Source organism: Porites lutea, chromosome 4 (genome assembly GCF_958299795.1).
Source record: "Porites lutea chromosome 4, jaPorLute2.1, whole genome shotgun sequence".
NCBI classification, from domain to species: Eukaryota; Metazoa; Cnidaria; class Anthozoa; order Scleractinia; family Poritidae; genus Porites; species Porites lutea.
The window spans coordinates 41,270,831-41,294,259 of NC_133204.1; the positions used below are offsets into that span (position 1 = coordinate 41,270,831).

Consider the following 23,429-nt stretch of genomic DNA (forward strand, 5'->3'; position numbering starts at 1 on the left):
ATAGGCTACGCGAGGGTTTCTCCCTGCATTTTCATCGGTACACATTTATACAGATGGGTTGGACCTCCTTTCTTCCTATTAATCCCCCCTCCGCCACGCCCAAACTTCATTTCCAGTTGCCAGCACCTTTGTAGCTAATGATATTTTCTTCTATTTTTAAAATACAAGACACGGCAAACAAGAATGTCTTTTGCATATGTTGTATTTTACGTGAGACCTCTCCTGGACACACTCACAAATCTCCTCACCTCCACAGCGAGGAATTGAATTATTCTACGATTATTATTAAAATAGACATTTGGACCAGATATGAAGTAAAATAAGAATGCGATTGAGGCGAGTTAAGGCACTTCAATGGAAAATAACTTCACATTAGCAGTGTCTCTAACACGGTACAAGATAAAAATTCATCTTTCCATCGATCAGCTTAAAATAGACAAGCAGCAAAAAACGCATAGTAAATGTGTTGTTTCGAAACTGCAATCATTCCGCATCAGTTCGCCACAGTTTGATTTTTCTAAGCCAGCCAACATATTATCAGTTGGCGGAATACCCAAATTCTTTGGCATCATCACCGGTAAAGTCACCATAACGCCACAAGTTTAGCTAGAAAGAAAAAGAAATGAAAAGAACCAATTTCAGCCCTAAGAATGGGCGCAAAAAGCAAAGAAAAGAACACTTCCTCGTCTTTTTGTTTATCATCATCACCATCAGTTTTACTCCATAAAAAAGGCACTTACGAAACTGATGAGGACATCAGGTATTACAGAGATAGGAATATTCCTCTCTCTGATAGACCTCATTCACGATACCCGCCGCCTTTGCACGTGCTCAAGGACTGATGTTATAAAAGCAATGCCACGTGGCTTCTCAGGGAGCAACAACAAAAAATTTTCAACACAAGAAATCGCGGTCAAGTTTGTTATTCTAGACAACAGACAATGAAGAACATTTTATTGTAAAGACGAAAATGGGGAATTATGAATGGACGTGATCAGTGTGCAGTGGACGTGGTGTCAGTAGATGTCCTCATAGCCAGCAAAAATAACGTAAAACTTGTCGAATCGCGAACTGTACATTTTGCAAGTCTAAAATAGTCGTCTCGATTTGAGAGAATAAACAAACTCGACCGCGATTACTCGTATTGCCAATTTTTTTTCACTTGTTTGCCCCCTACAATACCACGTGACATCGCGGTTTTATCCCCTCACTCCTAATGCGCGTCCAAAGATGGTGGGTGTCGTGAATAAAGTCTATTCACCACTTTCACATAGACCATAAAGCACTTTGTTCGCCCCCCCTCCAAAAAAAAAATTGCATAACCATTGTTTCCAATTTCTCCTGGGTATTACATTCGCCCCAAGAGAAATCGAAGAAAATGGTTATGCAAAATGTTGGGGGGTAAACAAGGTTCATTATGGTCTATGTGAAAATGGTGAATACCGTAAAATTCCGAAAATAAGCCCCGGGGCATATATTTTTCAAAGGCCCTTTTTGAGGGGCTTATTTTTGGAGGGGCTTATCTACGGAGGGAAATTTGCGTTTCAAAATCGATTGGGCTAGCCTTATAGTTGGAAGTAAATTTACCGTTTTTGCTTTGTTTTACTTTGTATTTGAGAGCAATTTTCCAAGTACAAGACCCCGGGGGGGCTTATATTTGGAGGGGCGATTTAACGGAGGGTTTTTTGCGTTACCGGTTTAGGAGGCTTATATTTGGAGGGGCTTATACATGGAGGGGCTAATTTTCGGAATTTTACGACGGTACCTTACTCGTCTGAGATCTGCCACTTAAGAAGCTTAAGTAGAAAAAAATGGGGCCGAGTTAACGTTCGCAAAGACTTCTGGGACTATTACTGGGGACAAGGAAAAAACTAGCCAATAGCTGACCGGCGCGTCACCAGTCACGATCCCAGAAACAATTGCGGGACGCATTTCTCGTCTCCAGTCCTCTTCTCGTTCCTAAAGAGACGAATTGTCTCCTCTCAAGTTGCTTCGTGGTCATACGTACCCTTGCTTTCCTCGCCGTATCCTGAGCCCGGGTGTATTCTTCCAAAACTTTCTGTAATCGCTTCTCCTTTCTCTTCTCAACTGTCACCAAGCCATCTGTAACGAGACTCTTGCCAATATCTTCTCCGTTCTCCTGCACCAGTGTAACATAATCCTAACAAGACAAAAGGAGCTACAACGTTCACACCAGGAACCTCGAAAATGGACTACACTCAACTCTCTCAAAGACGGACAGCTTTGGGACCGGTAACGTCCGGCTAAGAGTGATACCCGTCAAGACGACAAACTTTGTGTGACAAGCGTGACAATAATTTCGTTTGAAATAAATTTACGCTTAACTTTACTTTCCTTTAAACAGATATTTTTGCAAAGACCAGAAAACATTAATGTTAAGTGAGGATTACGACGTAAAATGCAAGTAATAGCCCTGTCACGTTTGTCACACACAGGCGTTTTGCCGTCCTCTTATTTCTGCCGTCCTGTTGAGTAAACCCACTATTGATGAAAAAAGAGAACGGGAAGTGCAGTCATGATTGTCACAGTCGGAGGATTTTGAAAGTCTCTGACTTTTCCCTGACAAATGTAAAATTTCCCTAACGCACTCAACACTTCCCTCAAAACCATCCTCTCCACTCATTTATTTACGCAAAGTCACGTGCAGGGTGCATGAATTGATAGTTCCTTAACAAAACTTGTCGTTCAATTTAATGAACAGCAATCTACCAACACAACATGATTCATGTCCGTAAAATGTACAAAAGAATTAAAAATGTTAGAGAACAACAAAAGTAGAGGGAAAAAATAAATAATTTATATACTCTTAAAACTTCCCTTTTCCCTGACCTCTTTCAAAGATTCAAATTTTCCCTGACTCAAGTGAAATTCTCTGACTTTTCCCTGACCATGAAGAATTTTTTCCCCCTTACCATTTTTCGACCTGTAGCAACCTTAGTCTCCAGGCCCCTCCTCCTTTCCTTCATCCCTGGGGCCTCCGTAATAAATAATAATATTTACCTGACCCATGGTTTTGTACTCCACATTCAGCATAAATTGTCTGTTCTGGAAAGGAAAGAGATCAGTCCTTCGTTTATTAAGTGATCTTAACAAGACAAGTACAAGATTTTCCAAGAAATGAACGTAAACTCAGTTGGAGGAAACACGAAGGAAGAACACTTACAATAACAAGATTTTTAAAGGCATCCAACGCATCAGCAACAGCTTCTACCTATAAAAATTACATGGAAAAAATACACTGGTAAAAAAGGCCACTATACTAGCCTGAATTTCATCCGATTACTTCGAGTCGTTATTACTCCCTCAGTAACTGTTTACTGTTACTGAGGGAGTAATAACGACTCGAAGTAATCGGATAAAATTCCGGCTACCACTATACACCCTCGGTTTAGAATTGTGATATTCGAAATTCCCCAATGATAGGTAGAAAACTAAACCCAATCAAGCGGGACTAGCTTGCGCATGTTTTTCCAGACCGAGTAGCCACTGTATACTGGTTCACTGGATTGATTGTGACTGGTCAGATTACTTAACTTGGCGGTACGAACCACATAATCACGTGACCTTGAAGCCTTAGAGCGGCAGTTGGCCATTTCCGAGTTCCAAAAACCCTCACTTTCAAAACGAGGCTAAGTGCAAAACCTTTGCTGTGAAAATGAATTAATTTGCATGAGAATGAAAAATCATTTCATATCAATGGCTTTGCACTTAGCCTCGCTTTGAAACCGAGGCTTAAGGCAACTCAAAAATGACCTATTGCTTTGGTTCTACGCAACAACGCTTTGTCATTGGCTGAGCAACTTCACGCTGACTTTGTCGACCAATCAGAAGTACAGCGACGCAAGGGTGAATGTATCTATCATCCGACCCAGCAATAACAACTTACATCAGTTGGAAGCTCAATAAATGCCATATTGTATTCATGTGCTTGAGGTGGAAAACTAAAAGAAAATAAAGAAAACTTAGCAATCACACAAACGTTTACCCACATGAATTAGTATTTGGTCAAATAATTAACATAGCTTCGTATTTTAAAAAGGTTGATGTTTCTTTATCGGAGTGTACGTGGAGTTTCTGTTTAGGGATGGATCTTTAAGACACATTTGTGTACCATTCAGATGAACGCCACAGAGCTGTGCGGTTCGGAGGTGTACTCTAACATGATGCAGATGTTTAGAGGAATGTACTATAGAACAAGAGTGGGTTACCTGTGGAAGGCTGCAGGAAGTGGACATAGCTTGGATAATGGCAATACCTCTTTCTGCAATGTAGTAAAATTAACGCACGTGACCTCCTTCAGAACTTTTATTTTCTATGTTTTGGGTCACTCAGTTACTGTGTTTACTTATATGGTATCCAGGGCTCGAAAATAAAAATAAAACCCCAGCAGGTTCTTTGGGCAGGCGGATCCTCACTTTACTTGCTTGGCCTTAACCCTTTAAGCCTTAAGAGTGATCAGCATGAAATTTCCCCTTATAATATCAATGCTTTAGAAAACATATTGGTCAAGAGAATTGAGTACACGATCAGGGAAGATGAGTCTAATTGATATTCCAAGAAATTCTCCCTACTACTTCTATTGAAAAAGTATAAGGACAGTAAATGAGAATCTCAAGTTTGATATTAAGGTTTAAGGGGTAAATTTTTTTGGTTGGGCGCTGACTTGCCTGGGTCCTTGCTCATCGGGCGAAGCCGTGGACTAAACTACAAAACAATTTCCCTGCAGTACTTACATTTCCATAATCGATGTAAAACACATGGATTTGCTTAGGAGATGCAATATTTTCTACTCGAGCACGGTACCTGAATTGGAGAAAACGACGAAGTGTTCTTTAGACGGAAACGTGCTTGTACTGATTTAATATGATGAGCCCAGAATGAAGGGAAAGAAGCGGTGGTTCAATAAAGGCTATAATACATTGCATAGTAAATTAGCTGACGTGTCGACAGCATAGTATCGGCTGTAATCACCGTTATACGCGCCATTAATACAACAAAGAAAGGCAAAACAAGACAAAAGAACAGATATAGAAGTTTAAGGCGTGGCATGACCGGCCATTGTCACGTGGTCGATTTTAACATGTTAAAAACGATGGAAACTGAAACAAAAAAGTGGTCGCGGTCGCCTACAAGAGTTGCTAACTATAGGGCTTTGACTGGGAAAATTTTGGTACTTTTAAACAGGTGGTCGCATAAACAGGTTCGACTGTATAAACTATATATTTACTGCTCTGATGAAGTGGGACGTGACAACGAGATGACGGCGAATCAAGCGTGCTCTGCTCACGAAGCTTAACAACATACTGACCAACACCAAAAGAATCGAGGGGGATTAAGGGGGGGGGTGGGGGGGGGGGGGTTTGGAAACATACCAGTTATTATCGACGAACAAAGCAGCACAAAGATCTCCTTTTCTTGCCGTGTATGAACCTGGTAGTGGCGGATTAGTGCTTAATTCAGCATGAAGATCATCCATAAGTTTCTCTAACTGGCCACCTGGTAAGGAAAAAAAATGTACTGTGAGTTGATTAAAGAAGGGAAGTTGTCAACAATTTTGATGTCTACAATCTTTTAAGTTCAAGATTTTGCGAAATCGTGAGCTCCAAATTAAACCCTTTAGACCCTAACGTCAAAACTGAAATCATCAATGGTCGCTCCTATAAAAGTAGTGGGGACTAGGTTGACAAAACATCGACTTCATCCTCTGTGATCATAACCTTAATTCTCATGACCGTTCTGTTTTACATTACGAGGAAAACTTTAAATTGATGCTGCTCACTCTTAGGGCTTTAAGAGTTATTTTTCGTATTATTAGAGTCTTATTTTGAGAGACAGCCTGGCATACACACTGACCTGGTAATCATCCCTGAATCATATTACCTGCGCTGAATATGATTTTATCATCCTTATGTATAAATTATTTTTCATGTACTATTGCCTAAAAGAAGCCAAAATACAAACGCACTGCGGGAGGTGATCATGAAGAATTAAAAAAAAGGGATTTCTGATGAATTAAGATGTTCTCAATTCTTCTTCAAGAGTGAGAGGGCTGAAACCGTTTCTGTAAAAGGTATTCTAGAAATCACGGCACGGGAGCCCTTACCTGACTCAACATGCTGCGCCCAAAAGGAAAGACTCTGCATTGTTTCTGTGACAATGACCTATGACAAACGGGGAAAAAATCAGTATGGAACACAAACAGTACAGCAGGGGCCGTGCTAGTCTGTTACGCAGCAGTTCTTTTGGGTCGTCACGCAACACTACTTGTGGGGAGAAAGAGTTGCGTGACGGAACAAACAACGGTAGCGTTAGAGACTAGGTTGGTAGTGGAATGTCTAAGAAAGTATATCGCCGAGGGTGACTTCATGGCTCAGTTGGCAACGCGAAGGTCTTGGTTTCGATTCTCGTGGAAGCCCTTAATTTCTTTGAAGCTTTCTTCATTCACAACCGCATCGCAAAATGGAGGTTGGGTGCCTGGAGTATCCCGGGACTTCCACAACAGCGCAACCCGGCCACGAGCCCCCACACAGAAGGAAAGGAACGGGAACCCGCCGCACTGAAAAATATCAGTGGCAAAAGAACCATAGTAGGGGGGGGGGGGGGGGGACGAAAGTGGCTGAAAGAAACCTCGTGGCATGGACAACGCAGCAGGAGGGAAAATCTCCACGCCACTGAATTACACGAGGACGTAGCGAACTACTGGGCATGCGCATGCCGAAGGACCGCGGACCTCTGGCACTGAAGACGCTCTTAGTTGTTAACTCCTTCAAATTGCATTTAAATGCATAAAACACGTACATAATTCTGATGATCATTTCTTTCTTAAATTAACGCTTATTGTTCAAATAACGAACCTTCTTATAATTGCACTTCCTTTCTGTTTCCTCCACAACAACAACATTTTTCGGTTCTTCATAATTGGCCCATAACTAAAAAGCAATGAACCTCAGTTAATCACTCGATTAAATGTATTGACTTGGCGCACGCGAAAGAATTGGGCTTTTTGATAGCATTACCCGAGTTAATCTGATGCTTGTACTATTTTGAAGTAACTACGACAGTCTAACTTGTTTCACATTTAATCTTCAGATTGCAATTTTCTCTGTTTCTTGCCAAAAGTTATTTCTTTCAGAGAATGTAGCAAGAAAGAAAACAAATTTGTCCGCCATGCTGCCGAGCCAAATGACTTGTAGCTACTCTTGTTTTTGTAGAGACTGCAACAAAATACCTTAAGCTTCTTTGATTTGGCCTGTTCCTCAGCTTGTGTTAGCTGTTGGTAGAAACTTGAACGTTCGGCTGTGAAGTGAACTTGTGAAAGACCAGCCTGCGGAAGAATTAGAGACCAGAGCCAATCAGGCAATCACAGGCGCACATACTTTACGACAAAGGGTTGGAAGGATTTCAAATAAACAAATTATTATTTTTTTGTTCTCTAGTCGTCAAAAACCAAAATAACACGAAGAAAAAAACTGGCATGAGGAAAACAGAGTACTGTACCTACAATTTAATTTTGCGGAGGCAGCGTGGCCTAGTGGTTAGAGCGCCGGACTTGATTTTCAGAGGCCCCGAGTTCAAGTCCTTCTCTGACCGCTAACTGAATTTCTTCTCGGTAGTACCGAGTTCATATCCTTGATCAAATGGCTTACCTCCGGCCAGTTGGGTTTGTTAACCTTATTATGTTTGGTTTAAATTATCTGTTTGAGGTATTTGCTCGGCCCCACTAGCATTAGTGCTATGAATACTGCCGAGGGTAATGAACGGGATTTAATCTTAAGTTTTCACAGGGTGAATGGGAGACTTGTGAGAAACAAATCGAGCCAACGAACGGTATTGGCGGTGAGAAGGGGTAAGGGGAGGAGAAGTGGTGACTTGAATCAACAACTGTGGAATACAAGGCCAATACCCTAACCATTTGACAATGTTACCTCCCCTCTTTTCACCTTACGATGCGGCGACGCCGGTTTCCCTTTCATAAACGGTCGTTGCCATTTTTAACGGTCGATGCCACCATTGGTAACCAAGGCTTTAGTCATGATGGATGTAATATATTCCCTGGATTAAGTTACAACAAGGCAAATAATACGTTTTTGAATAGTTTTAGAAAGAAAGAAGTTGAAGCCCAAGTTGAATTTACGTTAAAAATTATGGTAGGGCTAGGGTCACCTGTTATCGATGTAACAGTTAAGAAATACAGTTTGCTAGTTTATGTACTTAAGTTTTTCGGAATTTTGGCGGGTTGGTGTGGTAGTGTAGTGATAGGGGAGGGAAATTAGGATACGAAAGGTCCGGGTCCGAGGTCCACGTAGGTTCGACCCTGGGTTGCGATTTTCTTTCTTTTTAATAGAAACGCTTTCAATAACAGGTCAAAAATTTTGTAAGTGTCTTAAAAATGGCAGCAACCGTTTACGAAAGGGAGACAACTGCTGCGGCGACGTCAAAGGCTTGAGGCGATTCGGGCAGAGGCTCCATTTCTCTTCCTCTTTCAAGAAGGCAAAAGTAGGTTATGTTCACAGGGTTGCTAAGGGACTAAGAAAAACAAGTGTCATTACGTTTGCAACTTTACCTCAACCAGTGAAATAGAAAGGTTCGTGTTATCAACAAAGAGCCATCCAATGAAGTTTCCGGCCTTGTCCATTGCTTCCACATCGACTTCAACCTTATCAAGTGAACGCACAGAGAACGACATCTCATATATTAAGATTATAGTGAAACATTAAATTTTCCTAATCCCAATAGTCAACCACGGTGATAGCATATGTTTATGTGGACCAAATCCTGTGATTTGACCATTCAAATTAAACCTCTTTAGTAGTCCTTTCACAAAGCGCATCTATTTCTTCAGTTTTGTTAGTTTTTATTGCAGTAGTTTTAGAGGTTTATAGCACAAATAACGAAGTTTTCATTTAATTATTGTCAACTGATATAACAAGAAACGGCAAAGAAATGTACAAAAAAGCGTGGTGCACTTGCAGAGTTGTTGTTTTGCCAATCTTAGGGCCTGTATACATGGAGGTGGGAGACCCCAGCTGCGTGAGGTAACATGCGGCGGGTCACCCCACCTATCATGTAAACGTGATCAAATTAAAATGAGAGATTATATGGACAGGCGAGTTACGCCACGTAAGCGAATCCCCCACCTCCATGCAAACAGGCCCTTAACCTTTTGCTCTTTTTCCGCTCTCGTTGAGGTCGCCGTCGTCTTTATACTTAAGCTCACCAACAACTCGCTCAGTCTGTAGAGTGCTTGATTGCAGAGAGAGAGAGAGAGAGAGAGGTCGGGTTCAATGAGAGATGAACGTACTACCTTTGCCTTGCATAGGACCAGACGACCTTCTCGTGGCACGGATGACCGCGTAAAATGGCAGTCCCATATCCAGTAGGCGACGTAAAAATAGTGTTGTCAATTGGTACTTTCGTGCTAAATGTATATTAATTCTACACTCCAATAAAATAATTTTTTATCTGATCTACTAAGGCCCCGTCCATCACGTATGCGGATAGTTTTGAATCCGCAACTTATTCTTACCGGATACGGCTTCCGTCCACAGGTACCTGGTGAATCCTGCATACGAATCCGTAACTTTTTGAATCCGCTCTCCAGAGTGGAATTTTTTGAATACGCTATGAATCCGGAATCATGTGGACGCTATATCCGGACATTTTTTTTATCCAGTGACGTAACAAGATGGAGCCCAGTTCTTTACCGTGAACACTGTATTCAAGAAGGCAACCTCGACCCATGCTCTGTTGCCAATATTCCTGGAGGAGTCCTGAGAACTCGAGTGAATCCAGATACCTGTCGGATACGTGTGGACGGGCAAATTCGATTTGAATACGGATAAGTGAATATCCGGATAAGTGTGGACGGACGGGGCCTAAGAATAGTTTTTTTTGCTCTTCAAATGAATGATGCCCGTAGTACAAACATTGATGCCCCAAACTGAAATTGACTCCTAGTCGTACCTCTCTTTGCATACAAAGGTCCTTGGTGAAAGCCAGAGCTTCATCACCGTAAGGTTCCCCTCCAGTGGCAATGACACCTTGAGAAGTAACTATTCTGCTAGCACGAGGACATGTGATACCTTAAGCCAAAAAAATAGAAAATAAATAATAAAATAAATAAATAAATAAATAAAAAAAGGACTATGTCCTCCGGTAGAGGCGGTTAAAAGAATACAGGATGGACGTTTTTCTACTTAAGAACAAAAGATGAGAGAGACATAACTTTGTGACTATCTTAAACTTCATTAAATTCCAAACATGGAAAAATTTTCCCCATAAAGAAAGATATATAGGTTGTCAAAACATGGACTAATAGACGTGTTCGTGAATTCAATAGGCGTCGAGAAATTGGCATCTTTAAAAGAAGTGCTTCTTTCAGAGAGATCTTGAAATTCGTGATGGTTATTTTGGCTAAAATTGTTACTATTCGCTTTTAATTTGTACTGCATTTTTAGAAAATAGTATTGAATGATCTTTACACGCATGTGGAATGATTGGACAAAACCAATGCCACGTCCCTGTCAATGGTTTGGGACGTTTAAGTACGCAAAGAAGTTAGCAAATTGAAACAGTGGTTGACTTTGTAAACTCATCACTTTATGGCGCGAATTATTCACTTGCAAAACCCGGCGCTCTATATCCCATTAGCCACGCAGGCTGATTGACTCTAGAGCTTACCTGCAACAAGGAAAGTTATAAGACATGTCTCCTTTGGTAGATACAATCTTAATCTTGAGCCACTTGCGACAAACTGTACAAAAGAGAAAAGAAACAATTTAATAAATCTGGTCACGGCGTTGTACTCGATAAGCATACAAATAACTAACAATCTCATAGCAAAAATTAATATCTCCTTTCATTCTAACATAGCGAGTTAGGCTCCCACTCACTTCAACTATTCCCGAAGATCTTCCTGCTCGTTGTAAGAAAGGTAAGAACTGCTTCGCCTTGGCTGGTTCCTAAGTGAAAAAAAAAAAATTATTGATACCTCCATTAACTCTTTTCCCCACCCACCCACCAACGGAAGGTGGACCAGGGCGTTCTGATACTTTCTAACAGACTTTTGGGTTCTCTAACGTCCCTTCCGTATATATTTACAACTGAGGAAAGATAAAGGATAACAAAAGTCATTTTTAACGTCACTGCTCAATGACGATTTACATGCAACGTTAATTAAAGCCAGCACGACCACACCGGTTTCTGTGGTCCAGCCCTTTGAGTAAGGATTCAAATTGGCGACTTTATGCTTCCCAGAGAAGCACAGGTTTCTTTGAAATCCTTCAACAAAAGAACTTGTCTCTGACGGCAAAAAAAATTAATTACGTATTTGGGGACATTTCGCAATGCAGGCGGCGATGTTCATGTTATGGCCTTAACTTATTTTACGACTGGCCTGTAGACAATAATAATAATTATTTTGACTGAAAACAATTCTTGTAAAGCTTCCTCACCCCTGAGATATCGGCCACTCTGTGTATTGGCACTTCCTTCTTGCTGTGTAGTCCTTTGCCATTCTTCATCGCACGTGTCTCGGCAGCGAGCAAGTCATCGTAGCATGAAGAGCGCATGTCATCATCCTGTCTGTGCCGTAGCGCAGTCGCAAATCCTTTGCTGATAAGAGCCTCTGCTATATTAATACCGCTGAAAGTTACTGTGGCACATGTTCGCTCTGGGAATCCATCACTAGGAGGCTTGATGTAATCAACTTTTACGTTAACCTACAAATAGTTCGTTGAAGACCAATGAGTGAGAAGAGAAGATTTCCTAGCGATCTTGCTGTAATCTTTCTATTTGTCCCCTATAGTCTAGTGGTTCATTTTAAAAAGAGCATTAGTCTAACGGTTGGCTGCAACGCCTCCCCCTGCTGCGGCAAGCTGTTCTGGGTGTAATGTTACTTCAAATAAAAATACAGATTTCGAATCTTTTAGTTACTAAGCGTAAAACGTCTAAAAAAAGGCCTTGGTAACCTGCCCTATGCCCTAAAGTACCCACACTCCTTTGCTCCATATTTTCACAAGAGTCGATTATCCATATTTGACATAATGACAAAAACGTACAGCCCTACCCAATGTACGACCAACTCTAGTAAGGAAACACCTATCCAACACATCAAAATTGTCGAAAGTCAAGGCAATACGGTTGTGAACTTCTTCTTTCAAGCAACCGCGACCACACTCTTGACTAATGACTTATTTTTTTCCCATTGTTTTTAGCCCCCCTTCCGGCCGCCTTAAGCGACCACTTGCCACGTGACGCACAACCGATGATAAAAAGACGTTAACTTCGTCTTTTTGGTACGACGTTTTAGTTGCGATATCTTGGTCGCTACAGATAACATGCGACTCGGAGAATACGGGGCGCTATAAGTGGCAACAAGGCACTGCTCGTATTGCAAACTGTGCGAATCAGAACCGTTCCCAAGAGAGACCCAGCACGGTACAACTGTTGTAAGCAACACCTCTCATGAGCGACCACCAAATCCTGATTTGCGGCGGATTCGGTGGAATTTTAAGATTACTTTCACTGGTGTGTTGATGTTACGTCGCAAGGTATACCAAAAAAACAAAATATACAGCGTATTTAATTACTGTTTTAAGAACGCCTTTACCTTTTTGCCAATTAATTTTTTTCTAAGGAATTCTCTAGCTTCAAACATGTAAGGAACATCATACAATGGTCTGCTCTTTTTGTTATCTTTAACGTTCGTTATAGTGTCCTGTGGAGCAAAAACATAAGGATGGTAAGGCGTTAGTGTGCTGGCAGTGCTTAAAGGCCTTCCCCTGATAATGAAAAAAAAATGCTGCCATGTTACCTCTGTTACAAAATTTCTGGATCACAACGATAGAGAGCTTAAGCAACGACGACAGCGACGGCAACGAGAACGGCAAAAAAAGTAATAGGTTTAGGTTAGAAAAGCAACAAATACGCACGTGCATCACGTTTTTGTACATTCTTAGACGTCCGTGCACGACCGGGACATGAAACTTCCTAATTTCACGCGCCCATTCTATGGAGTAGGTGAACACAACAGAAACAAATTTCTTTTCCTTTTTCTAAACTTAGATACGGTTCTTTCGGATTCAACCAGAGAAAATTTCGCCAACATTTGACAAATTAAATGGAATTGAATAAGATCGCGAATTCACTTTTTAAGTGACGTTTTCTCTTTGTTATCATCCAGAAATTTTGCTACCATGGCAACGTGACGTATCGACCTCTCCTCTCTGTTGAATCTGTGCATGGCAACGAATAAGTGACATTTCAAATAAAATGACACAACTTTCAAGTTTTAAGTGTTTCGACAGAAACAAACCAATCCTAGCCACACGTTTGCATGTTTCTTCTTATCCTTTCTGGTTGCAACAAAAGTAATCGAATTAACAAACCTGCGAACCATCTTCTTTTGGAATTAACCTGCAGGAATGAAAAACCATTCTCAGCAAATGGACATACTACAAAATAAAACGCCTACGTTAAACTCAAAAGCCTTTCGACGACTAGCCTGAATTTCAGACGATTACTTCGAGTCGTTTGAGTAAAAAACGACTCGTAGTATTCGTCTAAAATTCAGGCTAGTCGTCGAAAGGCTTTTGAGTTTAACGTAGGCGTTTTATTAGGGGCCAATTTGAGACCATTGTGAGAATGGGTGGATAACTACTGCACATGATTTGATAGCCTTTTCCTCTGCTAGCAGGGAAGGAGGAGAAAAGGACACTTTGCATGAATCGCGTCAAGCATTCGCCGAATCTTTTTCTCTGTCGTCCAACTAGTTTTTCCCAGTGCCGGAAACTGTTTGTTGATAAACCGATCAGACTGCGTGCAGTCTCTCTTTTTGCAAGGGGAGTCCGAGTGCACGCTTGCGCGAGCATCGAGCAGCGAAGCCGCGAGACGCGAGACGCGAGAAACTCTCCCGTCACGCACCTTCAGTCACATGCGTGTCTCAGGCGTTTTGCTCCACGGACCAAGAAAAAAGAGACTGCTCGTAGTCTATAGACCAATGGGCATAAGCGAGCCCTGTGTAACAAGAACACGGCTATTATGCCTCGGTACGAAACTGTACCCCAGCAAGGAGCACATGCTCAACAAAGATCTCGTGCAGAGTGCGCCAAAATCAAGCAAATGAAAGAAACTAAGACTCTGCTAGCAGGGTGGGGTGATACGTTTAAAGTATCGTTATTGGTTCATACCTTGGAGGTCTTAAACTCGAGAGATGAATCTTCTTCTGTGCTCCATCAGCGGTTCTGACAACCAACGCATCAGCATTGACAACTTCTACCACCTATCACGTTAAAGAAAGGAGCAAAAACAGTCGATCACTTATAACGTCGTGGCGAGTTGGTCGACTTTCCAGTCTGTTGTGGTTTAATTGTATCCTTAGTCCAATTTTTGTACTTTCGTTGTTTGCGCGTACTATAACAGATGATAGTGAATAAAAAACAGAGAAAAATGAAAATTGAACCTTAAAGTAGCCATACTAACCTTGCCAGAAAATTCTTTGTTCTGAATTGGCACTACAGGAGTATTCGGTACATAGTCTTTCCACAACCTAAACCTTTTTTCCCTCGCGAATCTATGACATCAAAATAACTGTAATCATCAATTTCCTCTTGATACTTAAAATGAAAACCTCCTAAATTCCGCCACTGTTGGGCCATGAAATAATGAGGTTTCAAGAGAAGAGCATAACCGACTGTTTTTGAGTTTGGCAGATCAAAACAAAAGTCGTCTTAATTGCCCGATAATCTTAGGGCGTGTGCATAGTATTTTTCTGGGAAATTTGTGTCATTTAAAACAAAATAAATAAAATAAATAAATAAATAAGTTGGAAGTATTTTTTTTTCCCTTGAAAGGAAGCATGTTCTGCTAAGTCACTATCTGGTCGGACAAAACAAAATGTGGTCGGCTCAATCAAGGACGCATCATGCCTCTTTAACGAAAATTGTGCAGGGTGGATTTGCAGGTAGATTGCATTCTGCCATGTATTTACTGCAATAATGTTAATTTGCTGGCACACTGAAAAATCCACACGTTCATCTACAAAGTGATAAATTTTGGTAACTTATTTTGTCCAGACAACATGTCCGACCACAGTTGAGACATGAGCCAATTTTAGTCGGCCAGAGTCCGATGACCAACTGTTAATTGGTACATTGCTCTATATTACTGATGACCGTAACTGTCTCAAAAAAACAAAAAATAAGTGTGACAGGTTAACTTACTTTTCCGCTGCACGCAATTTGTCATGTCCTTTAGAAAGTACAGCCATGCTCCAATCAACACAACGCGCAAAACCTTCACGGAGCAGAAGTTCGGCGATATTTCCTGCCTATTGGATAAATGTACCGTGTAAATAATCATAATAATAATCATAATCATAAAGGGTGAGTTTATTACAAATTGCATTGCAATTACATTGTGTTTACAAAATAAGGTAAAAGGTTTACAATTTCGTATTTTGGGACTGGGTTACAATATTGCAAAAAATACAAATGCACGTAAAAAAGACAACATTCTCTGATATTCTATCAGTTACTAAACTTTAGTAAAAAGACCCCCCCCCCCCCACCCCTCCGCTGCAAAAAAAATTATCCCAGTCAAATTACTACCGTTGGAATCTCTCATAAGCGACCGCAACCACGACCTCTTTAGGGGGGTGCCGACTTGGTCATTTTGCGTTGTTTTTAACCTCTCTTAAGCGACCGCTTGACGCATGGTCTGATCTCTTTGCTCGCTATAAGTGCTGTGCTTCTCAGAGTATATAGAGAATTACTACTGACACCATGAAGTATACATGTCGTAACTTAGAAAATGTACGTTCTGAATTCCTTTCCAAAAAGCAGATCAGATGTGTCGAGACGTCTACTCAAAAAAGACACCCAAAGGCTGAGTTCTCGTGAAAGACCACCTCCCATAAGCGACCACGGTTTACGGTCAAGTCGCCTGAAACCAGAGTTATGTCGCCCGAAATTCATCCCGCTTGTTTCGTCTCACCATAGCATCATTGCTTAAGGAACGAGTCTTATTTACAGAATTATCCCGCTTGTTTTGTCTCATTATCGCTTAAAGAACGAGATATATTACATACACTCTTTATTAAAATTTCGGGCGACTTGTCTAAAAATTTCGGGCGCCATGACTCTGGTTTTGAGCGATATAACTTCGGGCGAGATGACTTTCGGGCGACTTGACTGGTTACCGCGACCACTACGTGGTCACATTTTAGGTGGTCGATTAAGGAGGTTTGTCAGTATTGCTTTACAGTTCAATGAAGCACCGTTCACATTAGACTGAGAGTAGTCTCAACTTTGCATGACACTAATCTGCCTAATACGCAAGCAAAAAGCGCGAGCGCGATATACGAACGGGCAGCGCACTTTTTGCTTCGTTCTGACACATCATCAGAAAAGAGACTTCTCGCATTCTGTGGTTTCAAGTGTACGTTTTCGAGACGAGAAATTTCTTGTCAAGGAAAACTTGCTCAAGTAAATGGGGCTTAACCCATGAGAGTGAGATCAGCATAAAATTTCTTTTTGTTAAGGGGCGGGGGCTGGGGCTTTCCCGGCTGCTTTCTAAGGAAAATAGAAGTAAAATAAAACCAAAAGAAACCCTTAGCTGTTTGATTCCCCGCCTACTTTTTGTATTTACCCGGCATCTTGAAATCTTAGTGACAACCCTGCCTCTCATGCTTTATAAAACAGAGTGGTCATGAGAATTTTAACTGACAGATACTTAATCATTATTTCTCCACACTAGTTTTACAGGTAATGTAAAATAACAACAAATTTGAATTTAACTTTGATATTAGGGTTTCAAGCGGATTTACACAAGGTATACTTGTAGAAGCGACGATAAATGAAAAAATAAAAATACAATGACTTACTGGATGAATGATTGAGCCAAGGAAATTCTGATTAGATACACCTAAAAGAAGAACTTTATCATCAGCTGTGGTATGTATTGCAAATAATTTGTATCAAAATATGACAAGCATCTTTCAGTATGTTAAATGGCTCATACGACCCTGGTCAGGTTTTAAGTCCATTCGCGGCAAAGCATTTTTCGTTTCACTGCATCAACGGCTGTAATAAGACTTGCTCAAGACGTTTTAAGGATATTTTCATTGAGTTGATTCTTCGTTCTACCTACTAGTGAAGCTTCTCTGTGAGAAGCTGAGTTGACGCCCCTTTACAGCTGGTTTGACTAGTCCGTTTGTTAAAAAAAAAACTTAACATGTACATGGTCAGTTAGCCTGAACTTGCAGTAATTTCAAATATGTGATACCTTCTAAAATTATCTTGACTTCTCTTTGTAATAGACGACTTTCTGTGAAAAATTTGGCCTGGAGAAGATAAGAATTTAACTAGTTATCAGATACATTTAAGCAACAATGATTAAGAAGTAATTGTTTACAAAGAATAATGGACTCATTAGCTTAATAAATAATAATGTTTTACTTGCTCCCTTTTAAGTCAGGGCCTCAAATAGCAAAATAATTTGTTCAACAATAAACAAGGTACCAGTAGAGTAACTCTTTAAGCCCTAAGAGTGATCAGCATCAAATTTCTCCGTGTAATATCAATGCTTCGTAAAACAGAGTGGTCATGAGAATTAAGGACATGATCACACAAGATTTGCTTGATATTTTATCGACTTCTCCCCACTACTTCTGTAGGAAATGAATAGGGGCAAAAAATGAGAATTTCAATTTGGATCTGAGGGTTTAAAGGGTTAAACAATAAACTTACAAAGCAAATATCATTGCATGTGACATACCTCATCAGCAAATGGTTCTGGGATTTCTTTGTCTCCTTCCCTTCTAAACATTGGACTCTAAAAAGTCAGACAAAAGCGATGAATAGATTGATAGAGACAAGTTATTGGATCTAAAGGAGAGCATAAAGATACCGAGGTTTCAATAAGCACCAATGACGGACGGAACGCATCAGTCCTTTTGCTCAGAGAAGTTGGCTACTTTTCTGTGGGAAAGAAGCAACTAGTACAATGTCGCATGCAAAGGATGGTCAGGCAGGCCTTCACTGGCTGCAAATAACAGTTGGTCATACCTGTGTTTGGAGATTATGTCTGGAGAGTTTCTTTTAACATAAATCATTTTATGGTTAAGGAAGAATACGAAATCTACCTCAATATAAAGTATATAAAGTTTAACATTTCTTTTGGTGATGTCCGACCAAAACTTCAATTTGTCCAACCAAGATGGTGTCTCTGTAGGACATATTTTTATGTCCTTTCAAGAGAAAAAAAATATTTGCAACCCTGCCTTCACATTGCAAACTGTGAACGTTAATGGTAACCAGAAGAATAGCATGCTAGAGTACAAAACTTATATACAATTATTACAATAGAATGTTGTAGTTAAAATCATTCTTTTCTTAAGTTAACCCAGTTAAGTAAAGCAACATGTAGTTTGAATCAGAAGGAATTTCTGGCTCAAAAAAACCTGAGAACAGATTTTACGTCCTACAAAAATACAGTACCAGAAGGTAATGAAAGCACTATACCTTGATTCCAGTGAACATAACTGTCACATGGTGGAATTCAGGTAATAAAAACGCTCTTACTGTACAGCCATCACGGACATGCTCAATAACAGCTGAAAAATAATGCAGGCCATGATTTTCTACAAGTTTTCTACCAGAGCAGAGAGCAATAACTTAAGTCTGCTTATATATTAATGAGCTGGTGTCTTGAATTAACTCAGAGAGCTACAGTACTAGTCAGCCACATTTATTTTACAAAGGGAACTTACATGTAATTGATTAATTTGAGTAAAAATAAACACATTTGAGTTCTATACCATTAAATTCCTTCCCATGATTAGCATCCAGAAAATGTCTTGGATTCTCCAAATTCCAGATGATTTCTCTGATATGCTGCAAAAAAACCAAACAAAACAAAACAATCAAAAACAAAAAGAAAAATGTTTTCTTGTTCAGACACAATACATGCAGTGAAGATTCTGTTTTTAACTATCATAGCAATTGGAATGTCAGACTGTTCAGAGTTATTTATTTTTCTGTAAGATCCCTGAGTTTAAGTACTTTGCATTACTATTACTACTACTTTGCTATATCTTAAATTCAAATGACTTGCACCGCAGTGTCTGGCCTGGGGATGAGTATCAAATCTACTTTCCGTAGGGGGCAGGGTACAAAATCCAAGGCCCTGCCCCCTCGGTACACTTGAAACCAAGATGGTCACCTATAATGGAAAGCACTCGATCTTGACAATCTTACAGAAATATTTGGAAGTACGTATACAATTATTGTAGCATACAGTGTATGTTTATTGTATTGGTTACAAGACCCAGAGGCACAAGAAGTTTCCAAAGCTTGGACATTATATTATAACCTGTGGATATAAATGTTTTCAAAAAACTGAGTATCTAGTATTAGCCTTTCCATTCCCAAAAGAACTGTTATCGATCATCATGAGGTTTCGTTTGAATCAAGATAGAATGTCTATGGACTTAATGACAAAATACTTCTGTGTATGACTTATTTGATCACTAGCATGACGCTTTGGAATGCTGATTCCTCAAGTAAACTGAATACTTAAGGAACGCTGAGTTGTCATGTATAGTATATATTGTATGAATAAACCTTTCAGAGTGAAAAGGACATGAAAACTTATCAAACTGAGTTTCTAAGGTCGAGGTAAAACATGAGTTAAAATGATGCACCTGAAGAACAATGTATTATAGTCTCAGGTACTGCACTTGACGTTACCAGCACAATGTATGTAGTATTAATAAAAAGAACTCACATTTGAAGCGTCAGCAGCCCACTTTCCTTTTGCCATTGTTTTTGCCATTTCCTCAAGGTCAATTAACTTTGTTTGGTCACTGAAAAAAGAAGGCAAAACATTAGTTCATAAACTGTAGGGACAATCAACTTTGGTGATTATGGGACCACTAACATGAGAGGGGGAAAATGTATGGCTACCTGTATTAAAAAAACTACACCTACAAAAGGATATACATGTACGTGAAAAACTTATTCACTACTTACTCTGAGGGTTTGATGCCTCCACGTCTAACTTCGACAAGTCCTTCAGAAACTATGGATTCTGTTACATTCTCAAGTTCTTCACCTACAAAACAAACCCCTTCATTACATTGAGCATACTTGTAGTATTGGTGTCTGAGCAAAAATAAAAGGGGAGGCTGAAATACAGTGTGTATATTCATCTCCAAGTTTTCACCTCATGTCCATCGTTTCAGGCACGTAATCTTGGCAATATCATTGGATCAGTTTGGTTAGTCAAATAGAGCTAACATGATGGCAACTGCAGCAGCTATCTTTAAATTTCACTAAAAAAAGTGAACTGCACCATTTCAAACTTCATCTCAATTATTCCAGTAGTTGAATTTGTCAATGCAGGCAAATTTTCCTGGAGAACAATTCTTAAGAACCATACACAGGTTCATCCTGATTTTGCCCAATGCAGACAGCAATTAAATGTGATACCAAACAGTGTGTCAATGCATGGACACCATCGTTGTTTTGGGCATCAAAAAGTTGCTTCATGTTTTATTTCTTGCTACTATGTTGTTATAAGTTATTTAAAGTTGCTTATGCTCCCTATAGCTAGCAGGAACTAATTCACCCCACCATAAAGTGCACCCCTAGAAAATCAACACAACAGAATAGCAAAGACCAGGTATGTCATACCATCAATGGCCAGACAAAACAGATGGCAGAAATAAAGCCTGTCTGGAATAAAGCCCTAAGTGGATCTTCATGCAAAGTTTGATTTTCCTTTGTTTCACCAGAAAAAGAGGAAATTTAAAAGGGGAAAAGGGAATCAAGTACTTAATCAAAATTAAGTCACTTAAAATTATTTCTTAAGGGCTATTATATCCCCATTGTACTCTTTAATTTAATTATTGTAGATGTATTACTTTAAAAATGTAATTACAAATTATGGCAGTCCCAGTAGTAGTCCCTGTGGAAAACTATACGTCTACCTTTTTGTAAATAGATGCAACCATATTCTCGTCCAGTTCCAGGAACTTTGTACTCTACTGAGAATAGAACCTCCTTTCCAATAAGTTTCTTTCTTAGAAACTCCCTGGCCTCCCATGCAAAAGGCTGTAAAGTAAATCAAAGTGATTTATTTTATTATTAGTCTCACTTGCTTTAGCTGCAAGACTCTAAAAATGCAAGCTTTTCTTTTTCTTTTTTTCATGTGTATGTGCCAAAAGGGGGCCTGAACAAAAAAACACAAGCCAACAAACAAACCAAAAAAATTGTATATAGTAACTGTAGGATCTGTCCCTCTGGTTTAGATATCCATATACAGTGTATATAATTTTGTTGAATAAATAACACAAAATATTATTTCCCCTTCCCATTCACTATATTTATATTCTACTTCATAGTCATCACCATTATCATCATCATTGATTTACTCAGACATGAAACGCTATAATAGCGTTTTTGCACTTCAGACTTACAGAAAATGGACCATTACAGGAATTTTCGAAAAAGTCAGTCTGACAGTATTTAATCTACATGTAGTCTCTAAAATAAAAATCGATGTGCAATTGCCCAACGAAAGGTGCATGTCGCTAAAAGACTGAGCCTTTACAAGTACATCCGCATGGTATTCATAGATCATGTACACCAGCATTAACATATGCTGTTCCTAGAGAAATACAACATCAAAACACTCCCTTCGTAACAGTCAGCCTGTAAAATTCTTGTTGAAACATTGTGTTTAAAAAGAAAAAAGTAATAAGAGCCTGGGGAGTACTTTAATATTAGACTAACTTTTTATTTTGAAGTTCAAGGTAGTTTTGCTGCTATAGCATACATTAGGGCAGCATGAGGATTTTGCTACATTGCATTCAGTGGTTCCACCACACCAAGAAAAAGCCATGCATCGGCAATTCCCCTGGACACCACAGTCACTAGACAGTCATCTGTTTGACCGATAGCCATTTTGGTTAAATGCAGTAATTTTTTTTACGATTTTTTTTTTTAAATGATAATGTGACGTATTAACTTAAGTACACTTTTTTCAGCATGATACAGTATAACAAGCCATATTACAGAAAATTAATAAAGGATTCACCAGTGACTTAGAGGCCACTTATTCTGTCCTACATGTATACATATTACATAAATCTGAAACTCTGGTACATGATACATGATACATGGGGCATTTTAATGGCTCAAAAATCAGTTGTCTTCCTGTTATCGTGCAATATGTAATAACTTTTTTTTCTCTAAGGAAGCTAATAAAACGAAAGTTAATTTGCAAAACTTCCTCCAGTCTGTGGTCACAGTAATCAATCAAATTAAATTATAAATTTCCTATTACACTTAAACTATAAGTTCTTATTAAACCCTGTAACAACGCAAAACAGCAAGTTGTACAGGCGAAAAAACTAAAAAATTTTTCTTCAAGAGCGTTTTCACTAGCACCCCGCACGTGTAAATGCTGATGACCTTCAAAACAATAATAGCGATAGTTCCTCGTTCTTGCTTTTTCTTCCGAAAAACATTAAAGAGTATTTTACATTTACATATATTGGTAATACTTCCACAAGTATTGCCTTATATTTTAGTTGAGAAATGAGAAATAGATTTGATGTTTTTCCTGGTAGCAGTAAAAGACTGAGGCACGTAACCGAATGCTATTGGTCAAAATGGAGTGACTGAAGTCATTGCTAAGAAATGAACAAAACACGAATTTCGAAACCATCAAGAAATCACCAAATTATTCAATTCTCTGTACGTTATCGTGATCTAAAAGTTAAAGATTTTAGATTGTAAGAAGCCATTAAAAAGGACAGAAGCAAACCCAAGGCAAAAAAATTTCAAACAATGTAGTATATGTACACTGTAATATGTAACCATACAAAACCTCGTCACGCGTCTCCACGCTGCCCTCTACGTTAGGATTTGATCTTCGGGCGAGTTTTGGTGCGTTCACGTTGGACAAACAAAGTTGTCTCTCTGGTGGCGGGCCACCTCGGGGTTGGCCACGTATTATTACGCTGTCTCCTGAAAGAACCTGTGTGAAAACAGAAACAGGATAGGTTTATACTCTTTATTCTATAAAGTTGACTTTGAATGCCGTGACCCGAGATTTTCCGATGTAAAACGTGGCATTCCAAAGCGAATACACAACATCAAAAAGGTTTTACGAGACGAATTATAACGCATACGATTAGTATTACCTGTTTGACGATTCCGCGATTCATCTGTGGTGACTGAGCCATTATTTTCCTAGTAAAGAACCTAAACTCGCCACAATTCAAAAGTAAAAGGAAAGAACCTTTTTACGAGGGACTACTATATTTGGAGTTCACGTGACGTCAGAACATTCCCGGAAGTAGAACTTCCTCCGAAGATCTAGCGGAACTCTCCGATGACTAG

General features: G+C 39.6%; 1 protein-coding gene across 1 annotated transcript; it reads right to left on the reverse strand.

The window, feature by feature from the left end:
* Positions 1-184: 184 nt before the first annotated feature.
* On the reverse strand, positions 185-23,389 carry LOC140933614 (staphylococcal nuclease domain-containing protein 1-like). The gene is made up of 31 exons (XM_073383219.1): positions 23,231-23,389; positions 22,915-23,064; positions 21,011-21,134; positions 20,052-20,133; positions 19,807-19,885; positions 18,839-18,914; positions 18,543-18,634; positions 17,797-17,853; positions 17,305-17,362; positions 16,904-16,944; positions 15,243-15,349; positions 14,503-14,593; positions 14,211-14,302; positions 13,410-13,437; positions 12,632-12,739; positions 11,475-11,741; positions 10,914-10,982; positions 10,702-10,774; positions 9,985-10,103; positions 8,585-8,677; positions 7,250-7,345; positions 6,876-6,950; positions 6,125-6,182; positions 5,394-5,517; positions 4,755-4,824; positions 4,230-4,282; positions 3,908-3,962; positions 3,185-3,232; positions 3,022-3,066; positions 2,009-2,161; positions 185-606 (listed from the first exon to the last, which is right to left on the reverse strand). Exons 1-31 carry the CDS (start codon positions 23,270-23,272, stop codon positions 538-540), a joined length of 2,694 nt encoding a protein of 897 aa, XP_073239320.1. The 5' UTR covers positions 23,273-23,389; the 3' UTR covers positions 185-537.
* Positions 23,390-23,429: the final 40 nt, after the last annotated feature.